Below are 18287 nucleotides of genomic sequence, written 5' to 3'. Positions count from 1 at the left end.
CCGCCCACTTCCGGGCCACGTCGGAACCGGAAGCTTGTGTGGGCGGGACAGAGGCGCGGATTCGTTTGTTCCTGTTGTGGCTTCCCCTAGCGGTGCCGCGGTTGCTGTGTCTTCCTCCAGGCTACCGGCCTGCGGGCACAGGCAGCACCTCCGTCAGCTCCTGAGGAAGAAACCCTTGAGCTGAGGAAGGAGTGATAGTGAAGCGCGTCGCCTGAGCCTCTCTACCTTGGACGCGAACCGCACTGACCCACAAAAGGATTCCTGTCTGGTTACAGAGAAGTGACTTTGTTAAAGGAGTGAAGGGCTTTATAACTGCGTTAACGTATAACCCAAGAACTGACATGACGCTTGAGGACATCTTTACTTGAAGATGTAGCAACATCTCCGGGCGCTCCGAAAAAAAAGATGCCGTGGTCACCTTTATTGCTGAAGGCCGATGCTGACTTGAAGAGGTGCATTTTAGGAGGCGAAAGCAGCAGAATTCAGAAACCGGTGGGAAGAGTGCAGTTAGTCCAGGAGGCCTAGGATGCTGGTTTCTCCTGATTTCAGCTGTAGGCTAAAATGGGCTTTTCCCATAATTGTACGAAAACTTACTACATTTTCATCTGATAGCACTCTTGTGCAAAAACAGTATTTGAAACATCATGTTTTGCTTTGCCTACTTCCCATTGAACTGTATCTGTAGATCAAAAACTGCCAGGCAGACATGGTGCAAGTAGATGCTGAATAAAGTCTCAGATCCTGGAAGTAGTCAAAACCTACCTGTATATCTGCCCCATACATAAGAAGAAATCTGGGATGCAGGCTGGCCATAAAATAGCAGGAATTAACATCTGATATTATAAAAGATGTCCTTTTTTTTTTTTTTCTTGGTTTTTCAAGACAGGATTTCTCTGTGTAGCTTTGGAGCCTGTCCTGGAACTAGCTCTTGTAGACCAAGCTGGTCTTGAACTCACAGAGATCCTCCTGCCTCTGTCTTCCAAGTGCTGGGACTAAAGAAATGTCCTAGCTTTACAACCTCCCGGCTTATAAAAATGTTCTTGAGACAACATCTTTAAATATGTTTTTAATATTTTACTTAAATGTGTATTTTGCCTGCCGGTATTTCTGTGCACCACATGGGTGTTGTGCCTGATGGAGGACAGAAGAGGGCATGAGATCCTTTAGAACTGTAATTACACAGATGGTTTAGCGCCACCATGTCATAGGGGTGTTGGGAATGGAACCTGGTTCCTCTGGAAAAGCAACCAGTGCTCTTATGTATCAGTCCATCACTCCAGTCTCTCTCCTAGAAAATCTTGGTCAGAAGGAACTTAATATCAGAAATACTGGTTTAACAGGGAAGTGACCGCAAATAATTATGTGAATGAAATAATGTTCTAGCTCATGTCCGTGGCCTTTCATCAGATAGGCTTTTAAATTCATGATATGAAATCTGACATGGTAGTGCACCCCTGCAATCCTGAGGACCAAGAGTCTGCATTAACCAGGAGTTAGTGGTACATGCCTTTAACTCTAGCACCTGAAAGGCAGAGGCCAGCCTGGTCTACAGAGCAAGTTCCAGGACAGGCTCCAAAGCTACAGGGAAAGCCTGTCTCAAAAAAAAAAAAAAAAAAAAAAAAAGAAAGAAAGAAAGAAAAGAAAAGCGAGAGAGAGAAAGATCTGGGAACAAGAACTAAAAAAGTTTCAAGGTGTGTTAGGTATGGTGGATCTCTGAGTTTAAGGCCAGCCTGATCTACATAATGAGTTCCAGGACAGCCAAGGCTAGATATAGCAAGACCTTGGGTTTTTTGGGGTTTTTTTAAATGTTAATTTACGAGTAGGCTATAGGCAATAGTAGCTCAAGCCTTGAAGGTGCCAAAAAAAAGGGGGTGATGGGAACCTATTAGGTGTTTTCAAGATAAAGCCTACAGGATTTGCTGGTAAATTAGATGGGGCATGTAATAGAAACAAGCGATGACTGATAACTTCAACGATGCATTTCTAGGGATGCAGCCTATTGTGGCATACTTACCCAGTACACTGGAGATCCTGGTTTTGTTTTTTTGTTTTTTTTGTTTGTTTGTTTGTTTATTTTTTTTGTTTTTTGAGACAGGGTTTCTCTGTGTAGCTTTGGAGCCTATCCTGGCACTCTCTCTGGAGACCAGGCTAGCCTCGAACTCACAGAGCTCCATCTGCCTCTGCCTCTGCCTCTGCCTCTGCCTCTGCCTCTGCCTCCCGAGTGCTGGGATTAAAGGCGTGCGCCACCTGGGTTTAATCCTAGTTATGTGTTACAGCTCAACTCGGATGGAAAGGTATCAGGCAGCCGGGAGCCAAGGAATATCACAAAGTCATGCCACACAATAAACCTCACACAAGACTTGTGGGCAGGAAGAAACCAGGGTGATGGCTGCATCTGCTCAGGAGAGATATAGCAGCAAACTAAACAGGATACCGAGCTTACATAGAGTTTCTTGGGGGGTGGGGGTGAACTTTTCAGGGTGAGGCTTTCCAGGTTGGGGATTGGTGGGATTTCATGTCCAGAGTTTGGGCTTTTTACTCTGTAGGGTGGGGGCTGTATCCAGGTGTTAGGACAGTTTTTGTATCCTGTGGGTGGAACCTGGCAGTTGGAGGCCCTCAGGGGAGGAGCTTACAAACACTGAAAAGTTTCCAAAATTATGCATAGTCATAACTCTAGTCCAATCCTGAGCATCTAGGAAGTTGTTTGTACCTTTAGGCTTCCATTTAAACTAACTCACTCATTTCTACATATATTTTGACTTCACAGTAGTCTGGAACAAGGTTCATATATCTATCCATCCAGTAGTCACAACCTGGGCATGGAGAGCACCTCTGAGACTGGCTTTGGAAACAGGAACAGGTACACATCATTTAACTCTGTTATATAAGAGCATTGTAAGGCGCTTTTGGAGTACAAGGGTAAGCTGCTACTCTTAGGGATAGATGACTAAAAACCCTCCTTACACCACCTAGTGAGTCCCTGTTTGTTTGTTCTGAAACCTAGGTCAGTATTATGTACTGAACAACATTGAGAAACTGCTAGAGAGGGTGGCTGCTGACTGGAGGGCTCCAATTGGTCCCTATGGTCATTTATTACAAAAACCTAGCAGATCAAGTCCATGTTGCTGTGACCTAGATGCCGGTGGTCTGTCCGGGGATTGTGGGGATGAAGAGATGTGGCAATGTTAACCATGTTAGTAACAATGATACCTTATTCGATTTTTTTTTTTTTTTAGATTTTATTTATTATGTATACAACATTCTGCTTCCATGTATATCTGCACACCAGAAGAGGGCACCAGATCTCATAACTGAGAGTTGTGAGCCACCATGTGGTTTCTAGGAATTGAACTCAGGACCTTTGGAAGAGCAGTCGGTGCTCTTAACCTCTGAGCCATCTCTCCAGCCCACTTTATTCGATTTTTACATATCAAGTCTTGGCTGGGAGCTTTACAGGTTGTCAGGTTAGCTCCTCTAGTCCTCAAAGATAGACGATCTCACAGATAAGAGAACCAACCAAAGATGGAAATGGGTTTACCAAGATATCAACTAGTAGCTAGCAATAAAGCAAGAATCTGATTTTGTTTTGGAGTTGTTTTTAATTATTTGTATTTCAGTGTTGGGGACTGAATCCAGAGTCTTGTGCATGTCAGGTGAATACTCAACCACGGAACCAAACTCCCAACCCCCGTTTTAGAGTCTTGAGACAAGGTCTCAATAATACATCCCTAACACTCTATGTAGTGAGGAAGGCTTGAACTCCAGATCAATAATCGGAAATTCAAAAATTATGGGAATGCGATTTCTACTATTCCACACGATCTCCAACAGTTCTTGCTGGAGTTTGACTCTGCTGTCAGCATAGAAAATTCTTACCCTTGCCAGGTGGTGGCACACTTTCAATGCCAGTCTAGGGAACATAAGTTACAGATCAGCCCAGAAAATATATGGAGCTCTTGTATTTAAAAACAAAGACACCCCCCCCAAAGAAAAAGAACTGGACTGACTAAATGGTTCGGAACCTGACCACCGAGATACACATGTTGGAAGGACCACAAAAAACTGGACTAATTCTCTCTCTTCCCCCTCCCCCTCCCCCACAACGCTGTGGCATAGAGGCGATCGATCTTAGCTTTGGGAAGGTTCCCGGCCAGCTAGGGACATACAGTGAGAGACCCTGTCTCAAATAAACTTTTGGGAATTAAACCTCACACCTCATGCCCTCCGCACCCCCAGACCACCCACAGCTAGCTCAGAGGTGAACAGATTGAGGAAACGACAGGCTTCCCGAATAAGCTACTGAATAGACAAACTGCAGCCAATAGACAAACTGCAGCCTTCACTACGCCATTTCCAGCCACGTCCCGCCCAGCCTAAGGCTCAGTTTCCCCAGAGGTCTATAAAGACCAGCCAATGGAGGTTGGGCAGGGGAACCCGGAAGGGGCGGGCATCGCCGATGCGCAGGCGCACAGGAGGGGCCGGCCTCCCAAGCCGTGACGCTATTGGCCGTGCTCGGTGCCACCCCGCAGTAGTTACGGAAGTCGTGCCCGCCTCTTCCTCTTTCTCTCGGACCAGGAGGCTTCAGCGGTGAGCGGCGCAGCTATGGTGAGGCCACGGGAATCGATTACCATCCGGGCGGGGGGACACGTGGAAACAGGGACGTGGGGCGCGGGGTGCGAGTGGGGGACTCAAGGAATGTCCGGGGCCTGCGGCTTGGCACTGTATGCTTGCCCCTGGTTCGGGCTTGTACAGACCGCCTACCCTGCCCGCACCCGGTCCCTCTTTGATCGGCCACGGTGAAAGCGGGAGCTTCCACTCGGTGACCAATAGAGTCGCCTCTCGCACAGGCCAAGATTAAGGCTCGGGACCTGCGCGGCAAGAAGAAGGAGGAGCTGCTAAAACAACTGGACGATCTGAAGGTGGAGCTGTCCCAGCTTCGCGTCGCCAAGGTGACTGGCGGAGCCGCTTCCAAACTCTCCAAGATGTAAGTGGCCTTTGAGGTCCTAGCTGGGTACACACTGTTCTCTGCTTTGGCCAACTTAAGTAGTTTAAAGAATTGAGTATTCCATAAGGTCCATGGTGGGGCCACCTACCTGGACCTAATTTACATGGGTTGTAGTGGGGACTGGAGACATGTAAGGGCCTGAGAGAATTGGCGAAGAGAACATGAGTTGTTTAATGGAAGCCACCAGTACTGCACCCCAGACAATCTTGAGAGGATGAGTGGAGAAACACCTAAGCAAAATTGTGTGCTGAGACCTCCAGACCACGTGTTCCAGTCATAGACCTGCCCTTCTGACCAACTGCTCTCGGCCTGTAGCTGGCCGAGGTGTTGTCTCTTCACACCTTTTGAGTTTCCCCAGTTTGTGATTCCCTAAGTTAGACTAGTCAGATTTCATGTCATGGCTTCAGTCTTTGGTATAAGCTCTTGGCCAGGATTAAAAACTTTCCAGCCGTCGTTGGTGGCGCATACCTTTAATCCCAGCACTCGGGAGGCAGAGGCAGTCGGATCTCTCTGTGAGTTCTAGGCCAGCCTCCCAAACACTACAGAGAAACTCTGGAAAAACCAAAAAAAATGACCTCTCCTCATGGTCTTTTGTTTTTCGAGACAGGGTTTCTCTGTGTAGCTTTGGAGACCAGACTGGCCTCGAACTCACAGAGATCCGCCTGCCTCTCGAGTGCTGGGATTAAAGGCGTGCGCCACCAACGCCAGGCTCCTCATTGTCTTATTTGCATTAAGTTTCTACGAATATCCCTGGGGAACCTGTCAAGTCCAAGACTTTGCCTCCTGGATAATATAATTGGGGGGGAGTTGGGGGGCACCAACACAACTTGGCACTTCCCTGGTCTTCTCTGACATGTTTGTATAGACGAGTCGTCCGAAAATCCATTGCCCGTGTCCTCACCGTAATTAACCAGACTCAAAAAGAAAACCTCAGGAAATTCTACAAGGTGAGCATTACCCGGGTGCTGTTGTGAATAGGTTGGGGGGTAGGGGCTTAAGAGGCACTATATTGTGGCTGAGTTTGCCCAGTATCAGAGTATCGGCTTTCCGAACAAGCGTTAAGTTCTGCTGGTGCCAGAAGGCACGCGATGAGATTGGGGATCTGGCTCGACACGAGCTTTGAGCCCAGCCTTCTCAGCCATGTTGTGTTGGCTTGTTTTTGCTAAAAGTTGGAGCTGGAACCCTGGCCTCTAGCTGTTAGGTGATTTCTCACTGTCCCATTGTTTGTTTCACCTGCCAGGTACATCTGTTCCCGTGCTTGGGAGAGGTTGGGTTGCCCGGGGACAGTTGCCTCGGAACAGTTACAAGATGTTTGTCATGTTAATATAGAAGCAAAGCAAGGCTGCGGGGTCACACAATAATTTACTCCTGTGACAGAGCTGTGGACTACTGAAGGGATTGTTCTGAAAGGAACCTTGTCATTTTAAGATAATTTCCCTTGATTGAAGCCATCTGGTGGAGCCGGTTGATTGCCTCTGCAAATTTCACCACATTAGTGTTTCAGTTTGGCATATCAGAAAGCTGTCATGGTGTGTGGGGATAGGCCTGAAGTGTTCCTGGGTTTCTGAGCATCTGGGGACCAATTTATGTGAAATTTTGTGCTTCCCTGTGACTTGCTGGCACATGGGCTTTTTATCATGTAATGTATTTGTGACTAAAAGAGGTAGTTTTTTTTTTTTATTTATTTAGGTGGTGCTTGGTGGTTAAAACCATGAGGTTTTGCAGGGCGTTGGTGCACCCCTTTAATCCCAGCACTCAGGAGGCAGAGGGAAGTGGATCTCTTGAGTTCAAGGCCAGCCTGGTGGACAAAGCTAGTTCCAGGATAGCTAGGGCTACACAGAGAAATCCTGTCTTGAAAAACAAGAACAATTAACAACATGAGGTTTCAAATGTCAGGCTAGTAAGCAAAGCAACACTGAGCTACCCCCAGGCCACAAAAAGTAAGGTTGTAAGTTCTTGGGGGGGGGTTGTTGTTGTTGTTCTGTCTCATTTTGTAGACCAGGGTAGTCTAGAACTCACAGAGACCCCCTGCCTCTGAACTGTGATGACGGGTGTCATGCTGTGTGGGCATTGCTGTCTAGCCTGTTTTTAGAAAGAATAGACAGAGATGCTTAGTGGGTGCTCTTGGGGCAGAACTCTTCTTAAGTGAACTTAACATGGATGAGGGCCTAACTGAGGTGGCTTTGGGTCTCCATGCCATCCTACACAGCTTTCTGGGGTCCTCTATCCACCTGCAGGCACTTGGTGCAAGAAAATGTGGCCTCATGATACCTGTCCCTTTGGTGGTAGAGTAGCCACTTGATTACACATTTTTGGAACAGGGTTTCTCTGTAGACTGCTCTGCCCGGTCTCTTTTTGGGGGGCGGGGTGTTCGAGACAGTGTTTCTCTATGGCTTTGGAGGCTATCCTAGAACTAGCTCTTGTAGACCAGGTGGGCCTCAAATTTACAGAGATCTGAGTGCTGGGACTAAAAGCGTGTGCCACCACTGCCCGGCTTGACTACACATTCCTCTTTTTTTTTAAGATTTATTTTTTAATGCAGTGTTCTGCCTGCATGCCAGAAGAGGGCACCAGATCCCATTAAAGATGGTTGTGAACCACCATGTAGTTGCTGGGAATTGAACTCAGGACCTCTGGAAGAGCAGTCCAGTGCGCTTAACCTCTGAGCCCTCTTCTTCAGCCCCTAATTACACATTCTAAAAGGCTGTGCATGCTCTGCTCTGCTCTGCTTTTTAGCTGACTGCTGGGGAGCTTGCTTTGGAGGCTGCTGCCTTGGAGTTCTTGGTGGGGCTTCTGCTCTCCATGTAGGAGCCTAACTCATAGGACTGCACTAATGGACTTGAACACTTGGGAAAGACTAGGGGATAGATGAAGAGGACAGTTTCCTTAAAGGTTTGGGGGTGGGTCTTACCTCTTGTGTGAGGGTGACCTTAGCCAAGCCTCCATGGAGCATTAGTAAACAGTGCCTGGTGGATCATCCAGTTAATTGTTGCCAACACAGAACCCCAGTGTGTATCTTGTGCCCTTTAGATTGTGTTGTGGTTTTTAGTTACTGTTGATTGGTAATTAGGAAGGGTGATGTTTGACCCCCCTCTTAACCCTTTAGTCATGAAATTAGGGTCTCTGTGATCAATTAGTGGGCTTGCCAACCTTCTGGTGCCTTATTGGCAGTCCCAAGCTGAAAGGCTCTGGGTGCCCATTGTGCTCTCCTGCCCCCAGAATCTTCCCAGTAGCCCTTAGTACTCAAGATTCACCTGTGGTCTCTGTCCCAGGGTAAGAAGTACAAGCCTCTAGACCTGCGACCCAAGAAGACTAGAGCTATGCGCCGCCGGCTCACCAAACACGAAGAGAAGCTGAAGACCAAGAAGCAGCAGAGGAAGGAGAGGCTGTACCCGCTTCGCAAGTATGCGGTTAAGGCCTGATGAGAAGGCAATAAAGTGCAAGACTCGCTGACTTTCTGCTTCTTGTTTTGCACTGGCCACCTAGAGGCAGTAGATGGGGGGAGGCCACTTAATCTACAGCGGGTGACAGCCTTGTTATGTGATACGGTAGTCCTTGCATGTAACCGAGATGTGGTAGCTACTTTCCTAGTTACTTTAGGCCTGTAGTAAGTTTCGAGGAAGAGGTTCTTGAGACTTTGAGCGGCAGACTTGTCAACTTGTTACATCAGCAGCACCCGACACTAAGAGTTTGCCATCGGGAGTGAAAACACAAGCATGGGCCACATCCAGCAGGCCCTGTCAGTAGCACAGCATCAGAGTCAGGGTTGGCAGGTCCTGTCAGTCCTGGGCCTCTGCGGGGTTCTTTGCACTGACCCTGGTCAGCACTGTAGTACAACCTTACCTTTAGTGTCTCCAGACATTCTCCTGTGTTGCAGTCCCAGACTTTGACCTGGATGTAAAAACAGGCGGTAGAGTTGGGAGTTGTCGTGTGCTCCCAGGTCCCAGGGCATAGCCGATGGCACAGAAATGTAAAACGTTCATAGGTTGGCTGAAGGGCAACCTGGTCCTTTGTGCTGGGCTTTAGGTCTTGCCATTGCTATGCAGCTGGGCCCATGAGTGTGCCTAGTATGGTAAGGCCTGAGGTTTGCCTGGAGGAGGGACTGCCTTGGATCTGGATAGACTTACTGTTTCTGAGTAGCCAGCACTGGCCAGCCTCATTTCATCAGGAGAAAAGGCTAGACTTCTAACCCAGGTGGCATGGCCCTTGAGCTGGAAAAGCAGGCTGTTTGTTGTGGGCTTCCAAATACGGATGGTCTTGTCCCAGGATCCAGATGCCTAAACAGACATCCCTGAGCTCAGTGGACCCCACAATGGCCTGCACCCTTGAAGGTCTCAGGGCAAATAGGTACTGGCCTGGAGCCCCGGTCAGCTTGGCTTACCAAGAGGCCAGATGCTGAGTAGCATAAGCAGCTGATGTTGCCGGTGTGTCCCTCCAATTCCTGGTAGGAGACAGCTGGGGTTGCCACCCGCAGGTCCCAGATGTGCACAGTTGAATCCCAGGAACCAGTAGCCTATGAGCAGTGACCATGAGTATGAAATGGCTCTTACCATTCCTGTGGCAACTGACAGGGTGGGGGTGAGACTCACCAGAGAGTCTGCAGTGGGGGAGAAGTCGCTGCTCTGGACTGAATCACGGTGTCCAAGCAAGAGGCGCACATTGTTGCCAGACTGTGGAGAGAGTCTGAGCTACAGAGGTGGAGGTGGGTAGCCCAGAAGCCTGAGGCACTTTACTAGGCCGAGTCTTTGGGGCCAGATGCTCCCTGCTTAGCTACTATCCTAAGGGAGTTTCCTGGGCCTTGCTACAAGGACGGTCAGTACATGCTGGAAGCCACTGTGCAGGGAGGCCTAGAAAGCCTGCCACAGCCAAATAGAAAGTCTTGGTACCTGGTTGGTGCAGGGAGTGGGGGAACCATTGAATGTTTTTGAAGAGAGCACATATCACCCAGGCCCCATCCTCATACCTGCACCTCCCAGAGAATGACCCTTCTGTCCCAGCCACCCGATGCCAGCTGCTTTGAGTCAGGGCTGAAGCTGACTGTCTCCACACTCCGCTGATGACCTGCAGGCACCAGCCCAACAGTGGGAAAGAGGGCAGGTCATGGTCTGCAAAGGAGCCTGTGGCCCCTGCTCAACAGACTCCCTACCTTTCAGCACATGTAGACACTTGAGTCTTGCCACATCCCATAAGCGAATAGTGCGGTCACAGGAAGAGCTGGCAACAAGGCGGCCATCAGGGGAGAAGCGACAGAACTTCACTGGGCCTGAGGCAGGGAACCCGTGGCGTTGCCCTACTGCCCTCATAGTCCACATTTGTCATCTGTGGGTCTACCTGCAAAGCTTGAGCTGAGTTCACCTGGAACACATTCTGGTTTATCATTCTGGGAAACCATCAAGTCCAGGTCCTCCCTCCTAGTGACATACTCTCACTGTTCACCTAGGTTCTCTGGCTCTGGTCTAAATTGACTTATGTTGGTCATCCTGTTCCATTATTCCCTCATTTGTTTTAACAGGTTAGATACCTTGCTTGCACAGGTTTATCTATCCTGTGATAATTCTGTGACCAAGAACGTAGTCTGAATTTGAGGACATGAGACGAAGTGAAATAGGCCAGTTAAAGAGGAAGGCTCTGGAGAATCAGTGTACTGCAGGACTACATGTCTAGGATTTAAGAAAGGATTCAAAGCCGGGCAGTGGTGGTGTACGCTTATAATCCCAGCTCTGTGGAGGACTGCCTGGTTCTACAGAGTTAGTTCCAGGTAACTAGGGCTACACAGAAACCTTGTCTTGGAAAAACTAGAAAAAGATATGAGCCAGGCAGTGATGGCGCATGCCTTTAATCCCAGTAAAGATTTTAGTCCAGATCTCTTAGGTTGAGAGACTAGTCCCTTGAGTGTGAGGTTTGGTGTCACCCTAACGGACAGCCCCTGCCAGACTTGCTCCAGCACTCCCCGAAAAGTCATGGTAACCAAGACAGGCTCCAGGTGCCTAACTCCCACCTCTATGGCCAGCCATTCTCCACAGCAGTCGCCTGCTCTTGGTCTCCCATACGTAGACATAACCATCATCTGAGGCTGTGAGCAGGGTCTGGCCATCAGGGGAGAAGGCAGAGCAGTTGACCTGAAAGTACAGACCAAAAGTGGTCCCGTGCCTGTCAGAAGTCATTTGTCCCCTCTCCTCTAAATTGCCTAGGAACTCGGGTTGAACAGGACCCTGCAAACCTAGGCTGGAACCTAAATCCTAAAATTCTGAGTCAGTTGACAAGTTCAGCCTGGGATGGTGGCACAGGAGGACTTAAGAGGAAGAGGCAGGTGAATCTGAGTTTCGAGCCAACCTGGTCTACAAAGCAAGGTTTTTTGTTTTGTTTTTAAGTTAAAAAAAAATGACAAGTTCAAAATTGATTGTAGTGAGCATTGAATCCAAGCTGGCCATAGTGGTGTGCACCTTTGATCCCAGCACCAGGGAAGGCAGAGGGCAGGAAAGACTGCCTGAAGCTGCCTCAAAAGACAACATCCCTGAACAGTTCCTGGACAAACTGCTACAAATAGGAAAAAGGAGTGGCACGAACGCCTGAATCCAGCACTCAGGAGACAGAGGCAGGTCAATATAGTGAATTCCAGAGCAGTCATAGCTACAGGAAACACTGGCTGAAAACCAAAAATAGAGAAACCTAGAGTCTATTCTTCAGCTGGGACCTAGAGAGACCCCGCCAAGCCCGGGAGAGCCGCAGGAGCTAACCTCCCCGAGGTGTTCACCGAAGAACCTCACTCTGCCCACAGCCAGCTTTGTCGGGGCCTCGGTGTTCATGGGCGCCCGCTGAAGGCCTGGGCAGGTTGGGCTCCCTCCTAAGCGGGCACCAGTCCCGTCGGAGGGGCCTGGGGACCCGGTGGAAGGGAAAAGAAAACTGTGTACGAGCAGTCTCCATGGTAATGGGGTGGGGCGCGCAGCCGCAGTCAGGGAGGTCTCCAAGCGGCTTACTTGGAAGGCCCAAGTGAGATTACAGAAAGTGGAACTGCAGCAAGTTCTGGCCTTGGGACCATCCTGCTTGCAGCGGAGTAAAAATCTGAACAGAGTAGCCTCTAGAGGGTGCACCAGCAACGCAGCAGGACTCCAGACTGCTCCCCACAGACAGAACCAATTTACCACTCACTGCACAAGGCGTAGTTGAGTAAAATAGGGGCAGGGAGGAGGGAGAGAGGAGCTAGCACATGGTGGTACCCACGAAGAACCAGGTTTCTGGGCAGAAAAGGCTGGCTAGCCCTGGAGCTGGGGATAACAGCCACCTCCGCACTCCAGGGTGCAAGGAGCAGAAGGCAGATTGTGTCCAGTGACTAGCATGAAAAAGTAACGTGTCAGCTGAGGGCCCGTGGTTGGAGGTGCAGACAGGAGGTCCCAGGAGCTCTCAGGATCGCACATGGATTGCTTGACCTGAAACGTGCAAAGAACAAACCTTTACAGATAAGGAAACTGAAATCTAAAGAAATAGAGATGGAGAGTGGGGTTGGTCCCTTCTCTTGTCACCAGGGCCCTCACAGCGGGTGTCCGAGGTCCCTTTGAGAAACAGGCCCCCAGGGATGAGGAATGGGCAAGTCACTCAGTTCTCCATGACAGCTGAGGCCAGAGTCAAGCCTTCCAGCTCCTCAACCAGACCGAAGTGGGCAGGGATGGGTGTGGGAGGCCTTCCCCTAGTGGATTTCAGACTCCTGGAGTTGGGCAGGGCAGGGCAGGGCAGGGCAGCCGCTTTGGCGGTGTCAAATTCAAGGGTTCCCAGCGATGACTCACTGTCTTTCCCCCATAGCCGTTTGCCAGAATCTTCTCATGGAACCACCCTATTCCTGCTCTGTAAGGCATGTAAGGAGGCAACAATGGCAGCTTTGAAGCGGGCTCACCCTCATCCACACTCCCAAAGGGCCCAAGTCATTTAGTTGGCTCCTCAGAGACCTGACTGTGCTGACTAGAAAGCAACTCCCCACCACCAGACATGACTCCCACACAAAGGGCTCAGAAGCAGAAGTCTCTGGTCTCTTTCTCCTATGCTCAGGCACCAACACCCTGCATGCATGTTCCCTAGCCTTCCTACTTGGGCCTGTTCACTGGACTGCCTGCCTCCAGCAACCCTCCCCAACTATAACGTTTAGAGTTAGTGTTGCTGTGATGAAGGACAGGAACCAAAAACAAACTGGGGAGGAAAAGGATTGGTTGTTTTTGGTTTTTTGTTGTTTCCCAAACAGTGTTTCTCTGTAGCTTTTGGAGCTGTCCTGGAACTCACTCTGTAGACCAGGCTGGCCTCGAACTCACAGAGATCTACCCTCCTTTGCCTCCTGAGTGCTAGGATTAAAGGTGTGCACCACCACTGGCATGGCTTACTTGGGGATTTTTAATGAGAGGCCTAGAAAACTATGTGCAGCTGGGAAGGGACAAGGCCACAATCGAGGTGATTTATGCTTAGGCCTTGAGCCAGTATTACAGTTATTTTAACATTTTTATTTGCAGCATCTCTAGATAAAAGAAATATTGTCTCTATGAAGGTAACTTTCACTTTTCTTCTCTTGAGTCAGGGTCTTGTCCTGTAGCCCAGACTGGCCTCCAATGATTTGATTTGATTTTAAAGTGTGTGTGTGTGTGTGCATATATGGGCAAGTAGGCTTATGCACATGTGTGGGTCAGTATGTGCACATGGTATGGGTGTACACCTGTGTGAGGTGGGTACCCTTGGAGGCCAGAAGAGAACTGAAATTTCCTGGAGCTGTAGTTACAGGTGGTTGTGAGCTGTTTTATGTGCATGCTGATAACTGAACTCTGGTCCTCTTAGAGAGCCACAAGTGCTCTTAGCCACTGACCCATCTCTCCACCCACTCACCCATCCCCACATTCCCCCACTTTGACTCTCGGTTGGCAGGAGACTTATCCCAGACTCCAGAGAAATATGCTCCTTTTTCCTTATCCTCTTAATCTATTGTGTCTTGTTATCCTGGCCCACCACCAGGCCTTGACAAGCTGTGCATGGGCCTCAGTGGGTTCCTCTCCTAGTACTGTGCATTCAGGGTGGCTTTTCTTCTCTCCTTCATCTCCCCTCCCCTTCCCCACAATCATTTGCATATAGTGGTTTTGGTTTCTCAGGGAGCTGCAATGAATGCTTGCAGGTGCTGTGGTTTTCCATTAACCAAGGCCATCGTCACTTGCATGCACTAATTTGTCATTGTCCTCTTGGATGTATGGGATGCAGTATTGATTGACAGGGCCAAGTCCAAGGTACTCTCCCTTTTAGTCTTCCAGAAACTCTATGTCTAGTAATGTAACCTTCATGCGGGAGTCATTTGAGGTTGCAGCAGCATTATTCTCTTGAAAATGCCATGTGCGGGCTGGAAAGATGGCTCAGAGGTTAGGAGCATTGACTGCTCTTCCAGAGGTCTTGAATTCAATTCCCAGCAACCACATGGTGGCTCACAACCATCAATGAAATCTGGTGCTCCCTTCTGGCCTCCAGGGATACGTGCAGGCAGAACACTGTATACATAATAAATAAAATCTTTTTTTTTTAAGATTTTATTTATTTATTATGTATACAATATTCTTCTTCCATGTATATCTGCACACCAGAAGAGGGCACCAGATGTCATAACAGATGGTTGTGAGCAGATGGTTGTCCCGGTGCCAGTAGGAGCTTGGACCAGCTGATGGGGTGGGGTGGAAGAAGGACACACTTCTGAGAAGAGATGGCATGCATAAAGCTGAACTAAAGGTCTCTGAGCACGACTGAGCCTCGCCTCTCGGGCACACGTGTGTGTGTGTGTGTGTGTGTGTGTGTGTGTGTGTGTGTGTGTGTGTGTGTGTGTGTGTAGGGGTGGGGGATGGGAGTGGTGCATGGCAAATGGGAAGGACAGGAGTCGGAGCCTGCAACAACTTTGGAGAGTTTGTGATTGGTCCAACGTGAGTCATGTGGCATCTTGGGGCAGGCACACCTTGAAGGGCCTACCTAGAAACTCAGGTTTGGGCTGGCCTCCACCTGTTCTTCAGGACCTACATTCAAATCTGCCTCTTTACCTTGTCTTTCACCTGTTTGACCTGTTCATCCATTTCATGTTTCCTCCATGGTCCTTCACTCTGGCTGAGAGTGGTGACTAACACGTCTACTTTGGGGACTGAGTTCTCACAGCTGGGGGGGGGGTGTCCAACACACTATATGTGCTCTCCTGGGGGTGAGCTGGGCTTGTGTGGACCCTTTACCCAATGGTCCCAAAGACACCAGGAAAAATACCTGTGTTTTTCAGAAATCCAAGGAGCTAGCATGTAATAAGGTGCACACCTCTGACCCCAGTGCTAAAGAAGCTGGGGCAAGAGGATTGTGAGTTTAGGTCAGATTGGGCTATATAGAAAAACCCTGTCTTAACAATAAAAGGGGGTGGCCAGTGTATTTGCCTGCAAGTATGTATGGGGGGTCAGACCCCTGGAACTAGAGTTACAGACAGCTATGAGCAGGGAGAAAAAAATTTAGGCTACCACCAACCCAAATCATCGTGGCCAAATTAATTAAAGCAAGCAATTAATTAAACCAAGCTTTTTTATCCATGTACAAGGGACTGCCTTCCCCTAAGGTGGGGTTCAAGAAGTCAGCATTGGATATGAGAAAGACAAGGGTTTATAGCTCAGGGGTATGGGGTTTCTAAATGGGGGTGGGGGGTTAGCAGGCAAAATAGGTGGGATAATAGGAGTAAGACAAACAAATTAGTCCTAATGGCATCTTAAACCAAAGACATGAGCCAGGTGGTGGTGACACACAACTTTAGTCCCAGCACTCTGGAGTCAGAGATAAGCAGATCTCTGATTTCAAGGCCAGGCTGTGCTGAAAGCCTTAATCATTTATTACAGAAGTAGCAATTAATATTCTAAGTATCAACCCACCAGAATTAAGTTCTGACGGAGAAAACTTGCCTTGCAAAGTTTGCAAGAAATACAGACTCCAGAATATCTGTTGCTATGAATTTGGCTGCATAATGTTGACGTAGAGTATGCACTGGATGCTTTCTACCCTCAAAAGGGCCCCAGAGAAAGGAAATTCCTTCTCTATAGTTGTCAGTAGCAATAGCTGCAGCCCCTGGCACTCACTCTGGAGACCAGGCTGGTCTCGAACTCACAGAGATCCGCCTGCCTCTGCCTCCCGAGTGCTGGGATTAAAGGTGGTGTGCCACCACCACCCGGCTTGGGAATTTTTTTTTCTTAATTAAATCATTTGGAGTAGGAAGATCCACATAATCTGGATCTTTGAGGTGGGAAGACACACTTTTAATCTGACCACACCTAGTGCTGGCAGCCTAGATAAAGGCATGAAAGAAGGAAGTGTGCCTGCCCCCTCTTTGCCTGCTTGTTCTAGCAAGTCCATTCCTTCACGGCATTACAGCATGCTTCTTTAGGATCCCAGCAGCTACTGAAGACCAGCTGAGACACCCAGCCTCATGGACTGAGCAACTTCTGGGTTCTTGAACTTTCCATTCATAGCCAGCTATTGAATTAGCTGGACTACAGCCTGTAAATCATTCTAATAACTCCCCTTCTCTCTATAGAGAGATCCATTCAATAGTTCTGTTCCTCTAGAGAATCTTGACTAATACAGGGAAGTAGGCAGCCCTACTTAGAACAATTTATCTCAAGCCATTAACAAACATATACCCACTCTGGGTGGCAGCCCAGAGCCCAGGTCTAGGGATTTTTTGGCCATTTTTTCTTGACTGCAAGTAAGTCCATAATTATCTCATACTCTAGCCAAGCCCTGAGAAGAGCTGAGAAGACCCTTTGGAACAAACACATACATGGTACATGCATGCATGAGTGAGTGAACATACAAATGACACACTATATTATATGTTATATTTCACACCTATTCCTTTTACTTTTTGATTTTATATATTTGTTATTAATTTTTTGTTTTGTTTTTTGAGACAGGGTTTCTTTATATACCCCTGGCTGTCATGGAACTCACTTCATAGGCCAGGCTGGCCTCGAACTAATACCTATGTGCCACCATAGCTAATTTTTTTTTTAAACATTTTAAAATTAACTGGGGCGGGAAACACGTGCTATAGCATGCATGTGGAAATCAGGGAGCTGACAAGTTTTAAGAAACCCACCACCTGAATTCATAAACAGAATTAATAAATCCAGGTTTAATCTGAGCAAAGCATTCCCAGATGATCCCAGGAGAGGAGAAAATCTCTAGGAGATCCCAGAGATGGGTGGGGACTTTTAATGCCCTCCAGGGGTGAGGCCGCCAATAGCAGCCTTTTTAGGGGAAGAGTCAGGAGGGAGGCAACTCCCGGGAAGGGGCCCACGGCTTGACACCCTGAGGGTGGGATTTGGAAGGGGGCTGAAGCTGGAGATTGCCAACATCACAACCTCTTTAGATAGTGGAGACACCAGTAGGGCTTTCATCTAAACATCTCCTACTCCTTGGGTCTAGGGGCACCGGTTTTTTAAATCTGGCTTCTTCCTACTGACAAGGGACAATGTGGGGAAGGGGGTGTTGGAAATCAGTGGGCTTACATTCAGCAGGAAGTATGTATGGGTGGAGAAGTATCCAGGGAACTGCCATCCTGGAGATTTCAGGCATCTGTTCCTTGAGAAGGCAGAAAAGGCATGTTGCTAGGAGAGAAAATAGATGGTTATCATCGGCCCTAAGATGGGGCTAGCCATGGGAAAAGTGACAGCTGCCAGAATGAATGAAATGGAGAAATGCCCTGTGTGTAGAGAAGAGGAAAGGGTGAATGAGCGAGACAGAGAGCAGATATGCCCTTTAAAAACCAGATTTAGAGTCAGGTGGTGGCACATGCCTTTAATCCCAGCACTCAGGAGGCAGAGGCAGGTGGATCTCTATGAGTTCAAGGCCAGCCTGGTCTACAGAGGAAGTGCCAGGATAGGCTCCAAAGCTACACAGAGAAACAGAAACCCTGTCTCGAAAAAAAAAAAAAAAAAAAAAAACAAGAAAGGGAGAGAGAGAGGAGGGAGGGAAGGAAGGAAGGAAGACTAAAATCAAAACAAGACCAAAAAACAAGCAAACAGATTTCATTATTGGGTAGGTGTCCACTTGTTGAGCCCATAGAGTTGGGTAGAGTTGGTACCAATGGAGCTGGTGTAGGTGCTAGTGTTATCTGGAGGGCCCACTATGGTTGGCCCAGGTAAGAGGAGTAAACCTGCAAGATATGCTCAAAACTGGGTGGTGTCAAAATGGACTGTGGGCTGTTAGTTTTTTACCAGGCCAGATTTCTTGATACAGTAGCAGAGCTCCTTTC

General features: G+C 48.5%; 3 protein-coding genes and 1 long non-coding RNA gene across 4 annotated transcripts in view; 2 read left to right on the top strand and 2 right to left on the bottom strand.

Annotated features, from left to right (window-relative positions):
* Positions 1-37: 37 nt before the first annotated feature.
* Positions 38-3296, top strand: LOC103160253. Its single transcript, XR_003486828.2, has 3 exons — positions 38-452; positions 2768-2860; positions 3237-3296. It is a non-coding gene; the product is annotated as an uncharacterized LOC103160253 (long non-coding RNA).
* Positions 3297-4452: 1156 nt separating this feature from the next.
* On the top strand, positions 4453-8458 carry Rpl35 (ribosomal protein L35). Its single transcript, XM_027423646.2, has 4 exons — positions 4453-4605; positions 4848-4984; positions 5871-5952; positions 8278-8458. Exons 1-4 carry the CDS (start codon positions 4603-4605, stop codon positions 8425-8427), a joined length of 372 nt encoding a protein of 123 aa, XP_027279447.1. The 5' UTR covers positions 4453-4602; the 3' UTR covers positions 8428-8458.
* A 143-nt stretch (positions 8459-8601) lies between these two features.
* On the bottom strand, positions 8602-11820 carry Wdr38 (WD repeat domain 38). The gene is given in 9 exon segments (XM_027423647.2): positions 8602-8742; positions 8849-8896; positions 9133-9282; positions 9387-9518; positions 9595-9675; positions 9969-10066; positions 10152-10268; positions 11004-11124; positions 11743-11820. Coding segments are annotated over 9 exon segments (957 nt in total). The 5' UTR covers positions 11812-11820.
* Positions 11821-12258: 438 nt separating this feature from the next.
* Positions 12259-18287, bottom strand: part of LOC113836514 (golgin subfamily A member 2-like) — a 29072-nt gene continuing 23043 nt past the window's right edge. Inside the window, exon 5 of the mRNA XM_035447099.1 lies at positions 12259-12432. Coding sequence (XP_035302990.1) covers positions 12259-12432 — 174 coding nt within the window. The remainder of the gene's footprint in view (positions 12433-18287) is intronic.

The sequence above is a fragment of the Cricetulus griseus genome, chromosome 6 (assembly GCF_003668045.3).
Source record: "Cricetulus griseus strain 17A/GY chromosome 6, alternate assembly CriGri-PICRH-1.0, whole genome shotgun sequence".
Lineage (NCBI taxonomy): Eukaryota > Metazoa > Chordata > Mammalia > Rodentia > Cricetidae > Cricetulus > Cricetulus griseus.
This window is presented reverse-complemented; position numbering and strand designations above follow the sequence as displayed.